Source organism: Pleuronectes platessa, chromosome 2, assembly GCF_947347685.1.
Source record: "Pleuronectes platessa chromosome 2, fPlePla1.1, whole genome shotgun sequence".
NCBI classification, from domain to species: domain Eukaryota; kingdom Metazoa; phylum Chordata; class Actinopteri; order Pleuronectiformes; family Pleuronectidae; genus Pleuronectes; species Pleuronectes platessa.
In genome coordinates this window covers 2,853,181-2,869,461 of record NC_070627.1, presented here as the reverse complement: position 1 = coordinate 2,869,461, position 16,281 = coordinate 2,853,181, and the positions used below count along the sequence as shown (strand labels likewise).

General features: G+C 41.2%; 2 protein-coding genes across 7 annotated transcripts in view; one reads left to right on the top strand and one right to left on the bottom strand.

The window, feature by feature from the left end:
* Window positions 1–5,085, bottom strand: part of LOC128449415 (receptor-type tyrosine-protein phosphatase C) — a 39,030-nt gene extending 33,945 nt beyond the window's left edge. The window contains exons 1-6 of one of the 3 annotated variants that reach the window (XM_053432578.1): window positions 4,953–5,071; window positions 4,751–4,860; window positions 3,623–3,643; window positions 2,561–2,638; window positions 2,143–2,253; window positions 1,647–1,814 (exon numbers count right to left, since the gene is read on the bottom strand). In XM_053432578.1, coding sequence (XP_053288553.1) covers window positions 1,647–1,814; window positions 2,143–2,253; window positions 2,561–2,638; window positions 3,623–3,643; window positions 4,751–4,814 — 442 coding nt within the window. In that variant the 5' untranslated portion in view covers window positions 4,815–4,860; window positions 4,953–5,071. Of the gene's footprint in view, window positions 1–1,646; window positions 1,815–2,142; window positions 2,254–2,560; window positions 2,639–3,303; window positions 3,325–3,622; window positions 3,644–4,750 lie in introns of all 3 variants that reach the window. The other 2 variants (XM_053432588.1, XM_053432586.1) reach the window with 2 other exon arrangements.
* A 2,987-nt stretch (window positions 5,086–8,072) lies between these two features.
* On the top strand, window positions 8,073–14,739 carry tomm34 (translocase of outer mitochondrial membrane 34). 4 transcript variants are annotated; one of them, XM_053432496.1, is made up of 8 exons: window positions 8,073–8,360; window positions 9,887–10,033; window positions 10,151–10,250; window positions 10,494–10,646; window positions 10,976–11,148; window positions 11,445–11,592; window positions 12,022–12,148; window positions 12,856–14,739. In XM_053432496.1, the coding sequence occupies exons 2-8, from the start codon at window positions 9,901–9,903 to the stop codon at window positions 12,952–12,954; spliced, it is 933 nt and encodes a 310-aa protein (XP_053288471.1). In that variant the 5' UTR covers window positions 8,073–8,360; window positions 9,887–9,900; the 3' UTR covers window positions 12,955–14,739. The 4 variants fall into 4 exon arrangements, with proteins under 4 accessions (XP_053288471.1, XP_053288481.1, XP_053288489.1 ...); XM_053432506.1 differs by having other exon boundaries at window positions 9,882–10,033; XM_053432514.1 differs by having other exon boundaries at window positions 8,073–8,537; window positions 9,882–10,033.
* The last annotated feature ends 1,542 nt before the right edge of the window (window positions 14,740–16,281 follow it).

Below are 16,281 nucleotides of genomic sequence, written 5' to 3'. Positions count from 1 at the left end.
ACTGATATTTAACTCACATGCTGTCCATTTCTTCTGATCCTCCTTGAGATGGTTCGACTCCTTCATTGGAGTCCAGCTGTGTTTAATTAAACTGATTGGACTTGATTGGGAAAGGCACGCACCTGTCTATATAAGACCTTCCAGCTCACAGTGCATTTCAGAGCAAATGAGAATCATGAGGTCGAAGGAACATCCCAAGGAGCTCAGAGACAGAATTGTGAAAAGGCACAGATCTGGCAAAGGTTACAAAATAATTTCTGCAGCACTCAAGGTTCCTAAGAGCACAGTCGCCTCCATAATCCTTAAATGGAAGAAGTTTGGGACGACCAGAACTCTTCCTAGACCTGGCCGTCCAGCCAAACTGAGCAATCGTGGGAGAAGAGTCTTGGTGAGAGAGGTAAAGAAGAGCCCAAAGATCACTGTGGCTGAGCTCCACAGATGCAGTACGCACTACAGCCCTCCACCAGTCTGGGCTTTATGGCAGAGTGGCCAGACGGAAGCCTCTCCTCAGTGCAAGACATATGAAAGCCTGCATAGAGTTTCCCAATAAATACATGAAGGACTCCCAGACTATTAGAAATAAGATTCTCTGGTCTGATGAGACCAAGATTGAACTTGTTGGCGTTAATTCTAAGCGGTATGTGTGGAGAAAACCAGGCACTGCTCATCACCTGCCTAATCCAATCCCAAAAGTGAAACATGGTGGTGGCAGCATCATGCTATCGGGGTGTTTTTCAGCTGCAGGGACAGGGCGACTGGTTGCAATTGAAGGAAAGATGAATGCGGCCAAGTACAGAGATATCCTGGAAGAAAACCTCTTCCAGAGTGCTCTGGACCTCAGACTGGGCCGAAGGTTCACCCTCCAACAAGACTATGCACACAGCTAAAATAACAAAGGAGTGGCTTCGGAACAACTTTGTGACCATTCTTGACTGGCCCAGCCAGAGCCCTGACCTAAACCCAATTGAGCATCTCTGGAGAGACCTGAAAATGGCTGTCCACCAACGTTCACCATCCAACCTGACGGAACTCGAGAGGATCTGCAATGAAGTGGGCAGAGGATCCCCAAATCCAGGTGTATCCAACATTTCTGTTTTTTTTCTGTCAAGATGGGGTGATGAGTGTACATTTATGAGAAATAAAATTAACTTTTTTGATTTTAGCAAATGGCTGCAATGAAACAAAGAGTGAAACATTTAAAGGGGTCTGAATACTTTCGGTACCCACTGTATATTGCAACCGGCCACATGGGGGGGATAAAAATGATTTGTATGCACTTTAAGGGAGCTGATTCGTTGTTCATCTTTCAGTCTATGATTTAAACCTATAGCATGCATAAATGTTAGCTTGGAGCAATGTAAATGATCGAAATGTCCACATTACATTTCTATACTTCAACGAATGAGTGAAACCATCTCCAGCATCTTCAGAAGTGAAGATTCTGAATCATGTCTTTACATCTGTTACTGGTCGTGGTCCAAGTCAGCTGAGAGGATGTGTTGGTGGTGCTTGTAATTGTGAAGTCTATTTTGAGATCTGCTGGGACAAGTGAGACATGTGGAACACAGACCTGAGAACTGACATCTCAGTCATTCCCTCCCCAGTGTCTGAGGACAGAAGCTGTCGTCCAGTGAGCGTCTACATACCACAGTTGATCCGGACTTTAACTTCAGTTGTGTTGTATACGTTGACATTGTTCGTGTCCTTGATGAGACCGATACACTTGTAGTCCATGAAAGGCTCCAGCTCAGATAGATTCTTAGCCTCATTGAATCCGTCAAACCATGGGTAGTAGTCTCGACGAGGATAGGAAACTTTAAGACACATTGATTATGTTATTAATCTTATTATTATACTATCATAAAATAATTATAATGGGATTAATTCCATATTCATTCATGTAAATTCACTTTTAGGAAACCACGGTTTGTTGCATTCATCAAGGAGTTCAGAACAATACATCATATTTATTTTTACACTCTTTTTTTTAGCATTGATGTTTTTGTGAGTAATTAAGAATCTTAAAAAAATGTAGGTCACTTCAGTTTAAAGTGAAACTGGACATTAGTAGATTCATATCATCACCTCTTTCAATGTAAATCTATGTATAATGTTGCAGACACACAAAGACTTTCCACTTACCATGACAGGTGTAATCAATGGAGAGGTTGCAGTTTGGAGGTAATTCTGCTTTAAATTCTACAGGAAATTGTGTTGGAGCAGTTTGATTTATATTTTTGACATCTAAACAATCTGTGGAAAAAGAAGAGCAGACATAAAACATGAGGAAATAAGTTGTAAAGGACATGCATTTCAAAATAACAGTACAAACTGTATGACGCACTTCAAGGAGAAAAGCGGAAAACAAAACATCACTACATGATCAAGCAACATCTGTGAAATAATCAGTTGTAACTTTGACAAAATGTCTTCAATCTCTGAGTCACTTGGAACAGATACAACTCACAGTAACAAGTGCTGCTGCCACTGTCTGCTGTCTGGACTCACATTAATACACAATCTCATCACACTCTCACATGTTAAAAGAGAAAATTCCAACCTGGGGTGGTGTTATCCACTGTGGTGGTGAGCCAGGTGACTTCAGTTGAGGTCAGGGACGAAGGGGTGGGAGCATTGTCTGCAGGAACGAGAGCACGATGGAGGTCACCTACACTTGACTGCCAACAGTCTTACCTGATATGATGCTTAACTACGGTGGCTGGGATGTGTCAGACAAGCGTTTGAACGAATAACACAAACCTGCTGAAAGTGTTGCTGCTTGAATATTAGAGTCTTGTCTATTTGAGGTGTGATGGTACAGGTGTGTTCTTCCTGTTTGGAGGCTCCAAGCACCTGATGTGTAACACCTCAAATAGCCAAGACTCTCATTTTAACAGCCAATTATATGTTGTGTCTTTACAAACGACTGCTCGCTTTACCCACACAACTGTGACTTGACCACTTTCAGTCACTACTCATTTCATTGTCAACAATTGTTGTAGCTTCTTTATTTGTGTTGTCGCTTCTTTATTTGTGCTGTGGCTTCTACATACTTGTTGTGGCTTCTACATTCATGTTGTGGCTTCTATATTTGTATTGTGACTTCTACATTTGTGTTAAGGCTTTTACATACTTGTTGTGGCTGCTACATACATGTTGTGGCTTCTATATTCATGTGGTGGCATCTATATTCGTGTTGTGGCTTCAGCATTTGTGTTGTGGCTTACTTGGTGTGTGCAATTAAATTCTGTTAACAGAATACATAAATAAAACGTTTATTGATTTCTGGGATTTCTCACTCACCTGTTGTATAGGGCCTGTAACCTAGAGTCACAATCATAACAGCGGATTTTTTTTGTCTTTTTTTACAAACGACTGCTCGTTTCATTGTCAACTATTGTTGTAGCTTCTTCATTTGTAATGTGGCTTCTACATAAATGTTGTAGCTTCTATATTCATGTTATGGCTTCTATATTTGTGTTGTGGCTTCTACATCTGTGTTGTGGCTTCTACATACTTGTTGTGGCTTCTACATATTCATGTGGTGGCATCTTTATTCGTGTTGTGGCTAACTTGAATACATAAATAAAACGTTTCTTGATTTCTGGGATTTCTCACTCACCTGTTGTATAGGGCCTGTAACCTTGAATCACAGGAGAGAAAAATTGTGTTAATCTTTGCATTGCAATTTTTTTTATTTGTCATAATAGTGCAGCTGAATGTAGTGGACAATATTTCAGATCAGTGTTTTTTTGAAGAAATCTTAATTAATCAAAGCATCTTCGTCCAAAAAAGTAAAGTTGGTGAAGTGATCAAGCTGTGGATTCCTCTGTGTCATTGTCCTGGTATAAAAAGAAATGCTCTGCTGTTTAAACATTTTATTTTGATTTGTTCTGTATTGATACGTTTTTTTCATGTATTTTTTTTGTTTTATTTGGATTATGGTTTAATCACAAACACAACCACAATCTGCTCTAATCGTGCAGCGAGATTAACATCTCTGATCGCACTTCTTTATTCTGAACGCCGCACTTCCCCTTTTAATTTTTTTTTCCTCTTCAAGCATTCCGAAGTCATTTACGCATGCACACGCACGCACAACTGAAACACACACACACACACACACACACACACACACACACACACACACACACACACACACACACACACACACACACACACACACAAACACAGCCACTGGGGTTGAAGTGAAGAGCTTGCAAAGACACCCCCCAAAAGAAACTCATGTCATATCTGTCACACAACCCCCCCAACAAAACATTCAAACCACCACACACACAAACACACACACATGCACACACACACACATACACGCACACACACACGCACACACACACGCACACACAAACACACGCACTTGTTCTGTTTCGTGTTCTTAGGTTTGGAAAGTTGAAGAAATGTGAAGTTGCAGGTAGAAGACCTGCAACTTCCTCATTTGTCTTTCAGTTAGAGTGCTGACGTTTCAAATAGAGAAGAAGCTGCTCGACTGACAGGTTCATGTCTGCGTCTCTGGCACGGAGGGTTTTCCAACATTCCTCCTGAAGACGAGGACACTCTCAACAACCGAACTTCAAAAACAGTCAATTTAGGAGTTAAGAACATAAGACCTCATCGTGTTCAGTTCATTAGCTTGTTTTACGTCATTTACAAATTTTTCCCCTAGATTTTAATACTTTCATGACACGTGCCAGGACTCAACGTTACTATTACATTACAGACGATAACTTACATTTGGCCAAACCAATGATTCCAGCCCAGAGCAGCAGGATCTTGACACCACGGAGACCTGCCATATCCAGGAGTCAGGGCGTGTTCCTGCCACGACCACACAGCACAATCCTAGAGGGGACCGACCGGCAGATATCAAGACACGTGATCAAAGCTTAATTAAAATTCTTAACACGACCCTAAGAGAGAAGTAAGTTCTCAACATATGTTTTCTGTCTCATCAGTTGCCGCTTCTTCCTCTCCTTCTTCGTCTTGTTCCCCAAACCCTGAACCTCGCTTCTGGTTTCAAGTCGAGCGAGTGCAAGTCACATTGAAAAGAGGCTGCCTTCACCTTAACGCCCATTGACAGGAAGCTTCATTTTAGGCTACGCAGCCAAGAACAGGAAGTCTCACGTCGTATCTTCACTTGCTTTGAAAGTGTGTGAAAGTGTGAAACTCTTCAGAATAATAATAAGAAAAGAAAGAAGTTTAGCATAATACAAGGGTTATTTTAGCTGTATTACACTTTTGGAAACATGCTTAATAGCTGAAGTTTAACCGCAGTTATAGAGTCGACCGACGAGTCTACGAAACAAAAACAAGAACCTAGAGATCAACTCACATCAATTATTTCTGTGGAAATAAGCTTGAACCAATTATAGGAACAGACAATGTCTCCAACAATGACCTCACCTTTTTTAGGACGATGGTCTAAATACGGATTTCCTCCTAAGACACTGAAACATATGGTATTTGGTTATTTCCATTTCTGAGAGTATACTCTACATTCTTCTAATCAGGAAGTGGCTCTTAAGGCAGGCGCATGGTTCTGCAACTCCTGCTGTGGCTTTCCACGCAGTTGTGTCGATGAACTCGTTTTAATTTATGGTTCCCCAAGGCTTGCGCGTGTTGCAAAGCAATTCACATCCAGGACACTAGGTGGAGTAACGTTTTTTGTCGAAGACGACCTTAGAGACGCCTTCTTCGTGTGTGGCAGTCATCGTCGACTGTTTATTTAAATCGCCACTGCTGCTCCTCAGAGCCTTTTTACTGGAGGACAAATTTGTCCCTGATCTTCCTCCACAGCTTCGATCACTCGTCGACCTGCAAACCGACGTTAGCCAAGATCTCCTTCCAGGAATTGCAGGCCATCTGCGCGTCCTTGTATTCCGTCAATGACGGGTTATACAAGTGGTCATATTTTCAGATCTCTTCTGACAAACGCTCTTCTATTTGGTCCATATTCGTTCTTCTAAACCTTTCCTGGTTTCTGCCGGTATTATGGGGCATGAAACAGGAAATGTGACTCCAGAAAGGATGTAGTTAGCGGACCAATCACAGCCTTGTGGGCTGCGTGAGGCTCGCGTAGCTTTGTCGTATAGTTCAAAAAATTGGGCGATGCAAGCAAGCACGCACGAAGGGGTACGCAGGCATGCAGGGGGCTCTTGCGTGTCTCTGAAAATGCAGAAGCGTGTGCCGGCTTTTAGGCAAGCAGAATCATTCTTAACATCTATAATGTGATTTAATAAAACATCAAATTTCTGTTATTTTCCACAGGTCCATGTGTCGACTATATCAAAAAAACAATCATCGGCCACAACGTGAAAACTGTAGTGTTAGTATCATGGTCTGTTATCAATTTAATTTGCACGTATCTAGTGTTAACATATTGTTAAACTCATAACTTAAGGAGGGGAGATTAAAAAAACCAACAAACTTTTAAACAAACCAACACACAAATGGATGGGGAATAGCTTCCTCATTGGAGGTAAAAAGCAAAGAATATGTCAACTTCAGCGTCCACGGAAAAATAGTGTTGAGTGTTCTGGGTTCAGTCTGAGCAGGAAAGTGACGTGAACAAAAAGGTGTCAATAGCAAACAGAGAAACGTTTTAGGGAAGATCATGTGTTGCTCTGGATCACTGGGCCATTTTAAAGTGTCCCAGTCCTTTCATTAATATTATTTATGTATTTTTTAAATGGAGAATTAGGGCCATATGAAGAAAAACAAAAGACTCTGGTCTTAATCACATTATGACATGACAGTGCTGAAAGTGTCCTAAATGTCCATGTGTGTTTCTTGCTGCTGTGTGACAAACTAACCACAAACAGAAAAAGAGAGCACGCGTGGCCGGACAACTGACGCAGCCACTGGCAACTATAACCACGATATCTATTAACGAAACGATATATTTACTTCAGAAGAAAAAAGGTGAATATTGATATTAATTGGAACAGCAGCTCTGTCGTTTAGCAATGTTACAAAAGAAACAGACAAAAGTACAAGTACCTCAAAGTAAAAATGTGGAAATTGCCAAAATGGCCACTTAATGCAAAATAGCAGGCTTCCTGTTGCATTTCTCAAATTGCAGCTGTAGACTTTTTGGTTTGTCTGGTCATGATACACATGTGTATTGATTTTTCGTGAAGATTTGAACACGTACCGGGGGTCTCGGGGGGCACGGAGAGCCATTTCGCCACGCCCATTTAAAATTCCTTCAGAATACACACATTTTTCACCCACTTTCAAATTTTCTGCAAATTTTGGTAGGAATTTAAGCATGTTAAAGCCTTTAAAACGCCAGTTCATCTGCCTGAATAATAATAATAGTCCTTAAAATGTCAATAGGGCCTCACCCTGTCTCACTCTGTTCGGTGCTCTGGCCCTAACTAATGTAGAAGTAGAAGAAGAAGAATTAGATTAAAGAATTGGAGCTGAAGTAGAATAAACTAATGTAGAAGTAGAAGAAGAAGAATTAGATTAAAGAAGTAGAGGTGAAGTAGAATAAACTAATGTAGAAGTAGTAGAAGAAGAATTAGATTAAAGAAGTAGAGGTGAAGTAGAATAAACTAATGTAGAAGTAGAAGAAGAAGAATTAGATTAAAGAAGTAGAGGTGAAGTAGAATAAACTAATGTAGAAGTAGAAGACGGAGAATTAGACTAAAGAAGAATAAGAAGTTAATTAGACTAAAGAAAAAGTAAATTAGACTGAAGATGAAGACGAAAATTGGATTAAAGAATAATAATGAGAAGTTAATTATACGAAAGGAAGAAGTAAATTAGACTAAATAATAATAGTTAATTCTACTAAGATGAATAATTAGACTTAAAAAGTAGTAAATGAGACTAAAGAACAATAATAATAATGGTAAATTATACTGAAGAAGAAGAAATAAATTAGACTTAAGAATAATAATAGTAAATTACACCAAAAAAGAAGAGTTAGTCTAAAGGACAATAATCATTAATAGTAATAGTAAATTTGTAAAGAGGAAGAAGGAGGACCTCCTCATCCCCTCCGCCTACTTCTCTCCTAATCCACCTTCCTTCTCCTTCTCTCCTTTAGCCCTCATCCCTCCTCCTTCTCTCCTTCATCCCTCCTCCTTGGTCTCCGGATCAAGTCCCCGGATCCTCCGCAGCTTGTCTCCACTTCGAGCCTCCACACAGGCTCAGCTAACCGGCGCGGATCCGAGCGAGCACCCGGAGTAATGTGAGCGAACCCCCGCAGCTTCAGCCACCGACAGTCGCTCGAACGTCCCTACCGCTGCAAGGAAGAGGAGGAGTAAGAGGAGGAGTTCATTTACCGGGTCGTCACCCGTCGTTACCCGCTCACAAGACCGACTCGGCTGCCGGTAAGGAAGTGAAGCTCCGACCCTTTAGCACCGCTAGCATTGGAAGTGTGGTTAGCCTGCTAAGCTAGCCGCTAGCTCCAGAACACCGTCACTCGGCTAGCGAGCTAACTCGGCTAGTAGCCGACAATAGAGCAGCGTGTACCGGCGTGGGAAACGAAACGCTAGTCGGTGATAACGGTCAGTTGCGTCTGTATTTAACATATAATCCTGATGAACTGTGGATAGCATCATCGGTGAAAAGAGTTAGAGTTAGCAGCTAGGCTAGCAGGCTACAACTCGTGAAGCTAACTACATGTTTCCTAATGGAGTCCATGTTAGCTTCCACCTCCATCACACTTTTCAGGTTATCGTGACCTGTGAGAAGCAGCTGCACCGTTTCTGATTATTATCCAGTCACCAGTTATCATCATTATCCATTAATTGATCAACTCGGGGACAAAGTGACTGAGGTGTTTTCTCTGTTCTCTGCTAAATCCAGATATGACGACTTGACTTTGTTGTTTTCCTTCGTCACTGCTGAATCTAGAACTGTTTTAATGTTCAGTTCCAGAGAAAAGATGTGAATCAATATATTGTTTGAATGTTTGTTCATCGTCAGATTCTCTCTCGTTCACTACGTATCACACAGCTGCAGTTACTGACTGATAGGATCCACATCTCATTCTAATATAACTGAGTAATATTACACAATACAACTCATATTCTGTAAATTCAATTAACAAATGGAAACAAGATCACATCCAATCACATTTCATTGTTTTACTTCCTTTCTACGTAGAACCTACGAGTTAGTTTTCAGTCACGTATGAAGCAAAACATTAAATATTAATGTTAAAAGGCAGCAAACACATTTTATATATTTTCTTTTACTGGTTAAACATTTCCCCTCTTTTAGGTTCAAACTCCTGGTTTTGTCTTTGCTGGTTTGTGTCCTCTTTCTTTCTTTCTTTCTTTCTTTCTTTCTGCTCTTTGTTCTTATTTGTGTGAAAGAACAAAAAGATATTGATGTAAAAGTTTGTAATGCAACTTAGACCCATTTCTTTCTACTGCCACACAACACATGATCGAACAGGTTCAGGAAGTAGTAACAACAAAATCTAATGAGTGACTCCATCTTAAAGCATGAGCTCAGTGTGGTCTCACTTTAAATCCAACATAAAAAGAGGTTGAAATACATAATTTATAAATCCACAAGAATGATTTCATCGTCACAGGGAGTTCCACATAGTGAAGGCAGGTTATGCAGATTTAAAATGTTTTGTCCTGTGAAAGCAACAATGCAAGAATTAGAAATTGTTTGCTCCGATGCAGATATGATGGTCGTGTTAAACTAATGATGCTGAGTCAATGTTCACATTTTGATTAGAGATGTATGTTAGTGTGAAGTGAAGGGGAAACACACCACCTAGTGAAGTATAAACCACATCACAGCGAGGTTTGCATCATTCTGCACTTTATATATATTTCCTCCGGTAAATGTTAACAAGTTATTTCCTTGTCCTTTTTCATAATTTCCTCTAGAACAGCTCAAAACGAAGAGATGCCTCAGAAACAGAAATCCCGGCGCTCCTGGTTGGAGTTGAAACAAGCTGGAAACGAGCGCTTCAAGACGGGTCAGTATGGAGAGGCCAGCGGGCTGTACAGCGAGGCCATCCGGGAGCTGGAGAAGGCCAGTGAGTATTCAGCCATTACCAGAGGACTGAGTGGAATCATTTATAAACACAACTGGGTTTGTTTATGAAGACTTTGGTTCTTCTTTGATTTTAAAGATCCTTTTTTTCCCTGTTAAGGTGAAAAGAAGCCGGAGGATTTGGCCATTTTGTACTCGAACCGTGCAGCCAGCTACTTGAAGGAAGGGAACTGTGCAGAGTGTGTGAAGGACTGCAACATGTAAGTGCTTCCATCAAATTCACCTCATGTTTGTTTGGAGTCCACGGTTTTTAACTTTCAGGGTCTTTTTGAACCTGAGATTTGTGTTCTTATGAAACTCAGATTTCCATAAGAAGAATCATCACTATCACTATGTTACAGTTTGAATGATTTGCCCCCGAACAGCACTGATCACCGTCTGGCTTCCTGCCTGCCATGGGTCATCTGATCAAACGTCTAACTTGTACTGTGTATGTGTGTCAGGTCTCTGGAGCTGCAGCCGTTTAACGTGAAGTCTCTGCTTCGCCGTGCGGCTGCGTCTGAGGCGCAGGAGCGATACCGGCTGGCGTACGTGGACTACAAGACGGCTCTGCAGATCGACTGCAACATCGCAGCCGCTCACGAGGGAACCAACAGGTACCTGGTCTGCGCTAGTGACGCCATGTTCGTTAGGAGGGGCTGGCCAAAGAATCAGAACCCTGAGTTTTCAGGTTTATCCGCGTTTATCTGTCTACACAAGAACTACACAACCTGTATCCATGAAAACTTGTGGAGCATGAGCAGATCTGCACAAAATTGCGTAATCCTGCTGACAAACAAAAACAAAACCTCCTTGGTGGAGGACAATTCAATGTTCTTGAGAGATTCTTCCTGGTGATGAACGCACACAGGATGTTGGGTCAAACCGAGGTGTTTCAGTTGAGAAGCTCTTCACGTGGTTTTCACTGTGTTCCTTGTCTCCACAGGATGTCGAAGGCGCTCACAGAGTCGGACGGTCCCTCATGGAGAGAAAAGCTTCCTCCCATCCCCACGGTTCCTCTGTCCATCAGAGAGAAGCTCAACCAGCACACGACAAACAACATCCTGATACCAACCCAGGCCCAGCAACAGAACGGCAGCAGGGAAGCAAAGAAAAAGGGTGAGGGCATTTACGTTTCACACTCGGAACTGGATTTGTATCTTATATTTAACTTAAATGATCTTGTTGTTTTTACTGAATTCATGTCGATAACATTTTAACCTAAGCCATGTTATGGAACTGCCACGAATAAGAAAACATTCTTCTTCAGCAGTTTCCAAACTTAAATCATCCAGTGGCAACAAAAAGTCACGTCGTCACATTTGTCCACAAATTCTTCTGTCAGGGAAAAAGATGTTCTCTCTCTTTGACCTAATTGTTCTGATCTTTTCTTTTTCTATATCTCGTTTCCTCAGCTCCCAGTGAGAAGAACGTGAAGAAAGCTCAGGCCCAGAAAGAAGAAGGTAACGCTCTGGTGAAGAAAGGAGAGTTCAGAAAGGCCATAGAGAAATACAGCCAGAGCATCAAGAACAACCCCACTGAGATCACCACCTACACCAACCGGTGGGTCCAGCTTTACTTCTACCATTTAAATGATATATACTTTATTAATCCTGTGGGAAATTATGGTGCTTAAGTTTAATTTAAAGTGTTTTCTCAACTGAGTGAGTCCAGTTTGATCTGGACCGAGACAAACTGTTTTGATCAGAATACATCTTTGTCTGAGGAACTTTTCACAAACCTGCAAAGTCTGAAGCTCAGAACCAGACACAGCGGCTGTGAAAGAGCTTTTAGACAAAACATGAATAAAAGAAAACTTTTTAAATTAAAGTGGATAAGTGAATATTTTGTTAGTCCAGTACGAGAATTTTTTTTTTTTTAAGATATTAGTAGTATTAGTTGTATCCCTCAGTATGTGTTTGGTTAGATACTAAGGTCTCTGATGGATTCTGTATCTTCTGTGTTTGTGTGTGTGTGTGTGTGTGTGTGCAGGGCGCTGTGTTACCTGTCAGTGAAGCAGTACAGCGACGCTGTCAGAGACTGTGACGACGCTCTGATGATTGACAGCGGCAACATCAAGGCTCTCTACAGGAGAGCTCAGGCTCACAAGGAACTCCAGGTGAGCGCCGCAGTCTTCTTCACTTTCTGGCTCTCACACAGAAGCAATCAGACTGTCGGGAGCATCTGTGCGTAGGTGCTGAGGGCGGACGACAGAATAAATTCATTTCCTGCCTGGATAATTACCCATGATTCCCCTGACAGCCTCGCCTCGTCAGTGTTCCTCACAGAGAGCGGTGACGGGCGGTTAGCTCCGCTCTCACAGCTCCACACAGAGCAACCATCCACTGTTCGGTTTGAGTTGAGTGAAACGAGTCTTTATAAAGTCAGTAGACGGGTCAGTTACTATCTGCTGTATCAAACCGTTAATCTGGTATTAACCCATCAGAGGACCAGATGGAACACGAGCCTGAATCTTTCCTGTGAAACATCTGTGAGCTTCTGCCTTTCAGAGCTGGAGGATGTGTTTTCACTTTGAGGACAAATGAGCAAAGACATTATTCACTGAAATTCAAATCATGGGAGAAATCATGGGAAATGTGTTTTGTTTGTTTCTGAAGGTTTTAGTCCCCAGTAGTGTTTAAAGATGAGGCTCAGACGTTACAGCCTTTTACTCATGAAAACTACAATGACAACGACAATATGTTTAAAAACCAGATCTCACTTCCTCGTGGACAGTCTGATGAGGGTCTGACTGCCGGCAGCCATCAGGCCCCCGTCAACCTGGTTTAGTTTCACTTTCTAAACTCGTGTGTGTTTTTCCTGCAGGATCCGACGTGTGTGGACGACCTGAACAACCTGCTGCACGTGGATCCAAAGAACGTGGCTGCACTGAAGCTGCTGGAGGAAGTGCAGATGATGAAGTGAGGAAGCATCAGGGCGTGCGGAGGCAGCGGAGAGGACGACGGGTTAAAGGTGTTTTTATAAGAGTCGTACAGCAGCCGAGCCGCGGCGCCACTCAAACGGCAGAACGTGCGTTTCCCAAAAGCTCCTTCACCCTGAACTCGTGTTCACTCTCAAACATAAGTTCGGACTCGAGACGCTTCTGGAAGAAGAGGAGAAGCGACGCGGCCGCGTTCAGCCTCGGGAACACTGACCAGTTCAAGTTAAAAAACAAAAAGTATAGACACACACACGATAACTGCAACTATGAAACATGTAAAATGAAGTTCAGTGCTAAAGCTCGGTCATCACGAAAAAACTTCAGCACTGAAAGTTCATCCTTCTTATTTACAACCTGAGATATTAAAGTATTTCCTCAAGTGCAACAAAACTGACGGCTCATACGTTTATATTCGTGCAGTCTCATTATTCCACATCAGTTGTGGGTTCGAGGGAAACTGGGACATAAATTAACTTAATTAATATTGAAAAGTTCAGAAATCAGTCATTTTGATCGACAATCAGTCAAAAACAAAACCCATTGAAAGTAGATCAGAGTCTTCACAGGTGAGAAGCTGTAACAGAAGAAAAGTTCGAGGTTTTTTGCTTTTAAAAATTTACAAAACCTGCGTTAATGTATTTACATGAATGTTGCTCCACAAGTTGGATCCTTATTGCTGCTGATTTCTGAGAAGAACCAAATGAGAATAAATTGTTGGAGCCTGACACATTAAACAGTAAAACAAATTACAGCCTTATTAGCAGAAATAAATACCAAGATGTTTTCAAAACTCTTAAGACAAGGAAATTAAATAGATTGTATTTGGCTTAAACTATGAACGTTTTAATAAATAACTTAAAACAAAAAGACAAAATCAAATATTTAGAAGTTGAGTTCAGAAAATGAGAAGAAATGCAAGTCCCCCCCCCCCCCCACACTGTATTTATTCTGTAATCGACAAACAAAAGCAGAAACTGATTCGTCTGTGAAAAGATGAATCAGCTGGAAACTACTGAAGGAAACAATCATGTTCAAACATTGGTGTCAATAACGGTTTATTCCATATTTCATTTACAAGCCAGTTTTTTCACACGAGTTATTTATCCTACGTTTGTTTTTTTCTGAGGTTTTGATTTCATGTGAGAGTTTGACATTTTCTCCAAGTTGCGATCGCACTTTGATTTTCACGTAAACAGACTAAAACTGGTAAATGCAACATTAAAATGGCCGACGCAGCATCAGTCTTTAGTCGTTTACTCAGTTTGCACATTGATTTCAAAGCGTCAGTCCAGCCCGTCCTCTAGCGCCACCTGTTGTGCTCTACAGGAAGTGTTCTCAGCTTCCCTCGTCGGTCCCAATCCTCCGTTTCACTCGTTTCATTCATTAGAATTAAAGCATCAGTTTGTTCCGGTTCTGTGTGAACGACTCAAACACGTTTTCAGACGTGTCTTCATCCAATGTACTGTCTGAGTTTTTCTCTTTGTTCTATTGTGAAATATGTGTGGGCTGCTCTGGATCTAGTTTCCTCGGATCTGTTCAAGTATCAAACATCAATTTATGTCTCAGAAACCGAAGGAAGACAAAATGAAAGGCCCTGAAGTTTACGAGGAGGAGGAACATATCTGCGTCTGTTGGTGTTTGAAAGAGTCGAGACGCTGCGCGGTGGGAAAATGTTCACGTTAGAGATTCTTGGTTTTATCACATTTCTGTTCTTGTAACTTGTTCAACCTGCTTCTGTTTTAACTGCAAATAAAGTGCAAAGATCTGAATTCACCGTGTTTCCTCAAGTCTTTAAACATAGAACACGTGAATCATTCCAACAGTCAGCAGCTGCTTAGCTTAGCACAAAGACTGGAAACCAAGGGGAACAGCTAGCCTTGTTCTGGGTTTTATTTCTCTTCAGGTCCTGAGGTCATCGATCTCATTCTAGTGACTGAATTACTCCTTCAGTTTTTAATCTCACTTTATTTTACCTCCAGCTTTTAGAGGATTAATGCTCTGTATCCTAGGTAGCAAAATAGGTTAAATATAATAAAGCATATAACATGTTAATCAGTGAATTACTGAATAAATATATTAATCAACCAGTTGTGATTCAATGAGTTTCATCATTTGCTGGGAAGAGGATTCTTTTAACCTTCACGTCGGTTTTCTTTTGTTTGTTCTTTAGCAGGATTACATAAGAACACCTGCAGATTATCAAACTTAATGAAAGGATGTGTTGTGTGTCAGGTCGGAGCCTTTTCAAAGTTTGTGTGGATGTATGAACTTATTTTCACTTTCTTTAACATTGTGACGTCAGACGTTTTACATAATTTACTGACGTCACATCAAGTCATTAAGGCTCTGTCACTAAATTAATGAGGGCGTGGTCACACACACGCCAACGCCAACTGAACACAGGTCAAAGTTCACTGAAGCTCAGCTCCACCGAAAGACGCACAGTGATTTGCTTCACCACAGGAAGTGAATGTTGTGTTAGTGGGAGAGAGGTTTAGAGGTATGATGTTCAGAAGTTTCATTGGTTGAGGAAGTACTCAAACATTTTCCTTAACTAAAAGTAAAAGACACAAAAGTAAAAGCAGCAATTTTACTTTTCAGTGTAAATACTTACTTTAAATGTACTTTTAAAAGTACTTGCTGAGAGTATCCTCTTCTTTAATGCAATGATCTACTGCATCATTACCTGTTTATTCAGTTTAATACAGAATGTCATATCTATTACCTTGACCTGGCGTATCTAATGTCTGAATCAGGTGGTTCATGCTGCTGCAGGAGGCGGAGTCTAATGTTACCTGTCCACTCTGATTGGATCAGTCGACCAATTCTGCTCGTTATTGAAAACTTGAAAAATATACAAAAACATATGACCATGTTTTATAAAAATGGCAGGGGAGCAGGACGTACAGAAGATATATGTATAAAAGTACTTGAAAATACCTCTTATGAAGTACAGGTACATGGAGTAAATGTACTTTGTGGTCAGTGGGATGTGGAGCTTTCTGAGCAGATAACAAACATCATTCACTGAAGTTGTAAAACAAACAGAAGTTGATTCAACTCAGATTTAACAGACGTTTCCATCAGGGTGACTCATGTTCACTGAGTCACACCCCCCCCCCTTCACTGTGGAACAACCAGCAGAGGAATCACTGAATCACACAGAACCAATCACATGTCACAGGGACAGGAAAGGGGATTGGTTCCACAAGTGAAAGACAATATCTTTGAACCAATCGATGACCTGGATCCGTGTCTGTGCTCATTTTCAGCTCAGAGGAGGAAGATATGGATCCTGTCAATATTCATTT

Bases quoted from the DNA above. Each gene is read 5' to 3' on its own strand.
- tomm34 (XM_053432496.1), top strand. From the start codon at position 9,901: ATGCCTCAGAAACAGAAATCCCGGCGCTCCTGGTTGGAGTTGAAACAA. The intron at 10,647-10,975 runs GTACCTGGTCTG...TTGTCTCCACAG, and splicing joins GCTCACGAGGGAACCAACAG to GATGTCGAAGGCGCTCACAG. The intron at 11,149-11,444 runs GTGAGGGCATTT...TCGTTTCCTCAG, and splicing joins CAGGGAAGCAAAGAAAAAGG to CTCCCAGTGAGAAGAACGTG.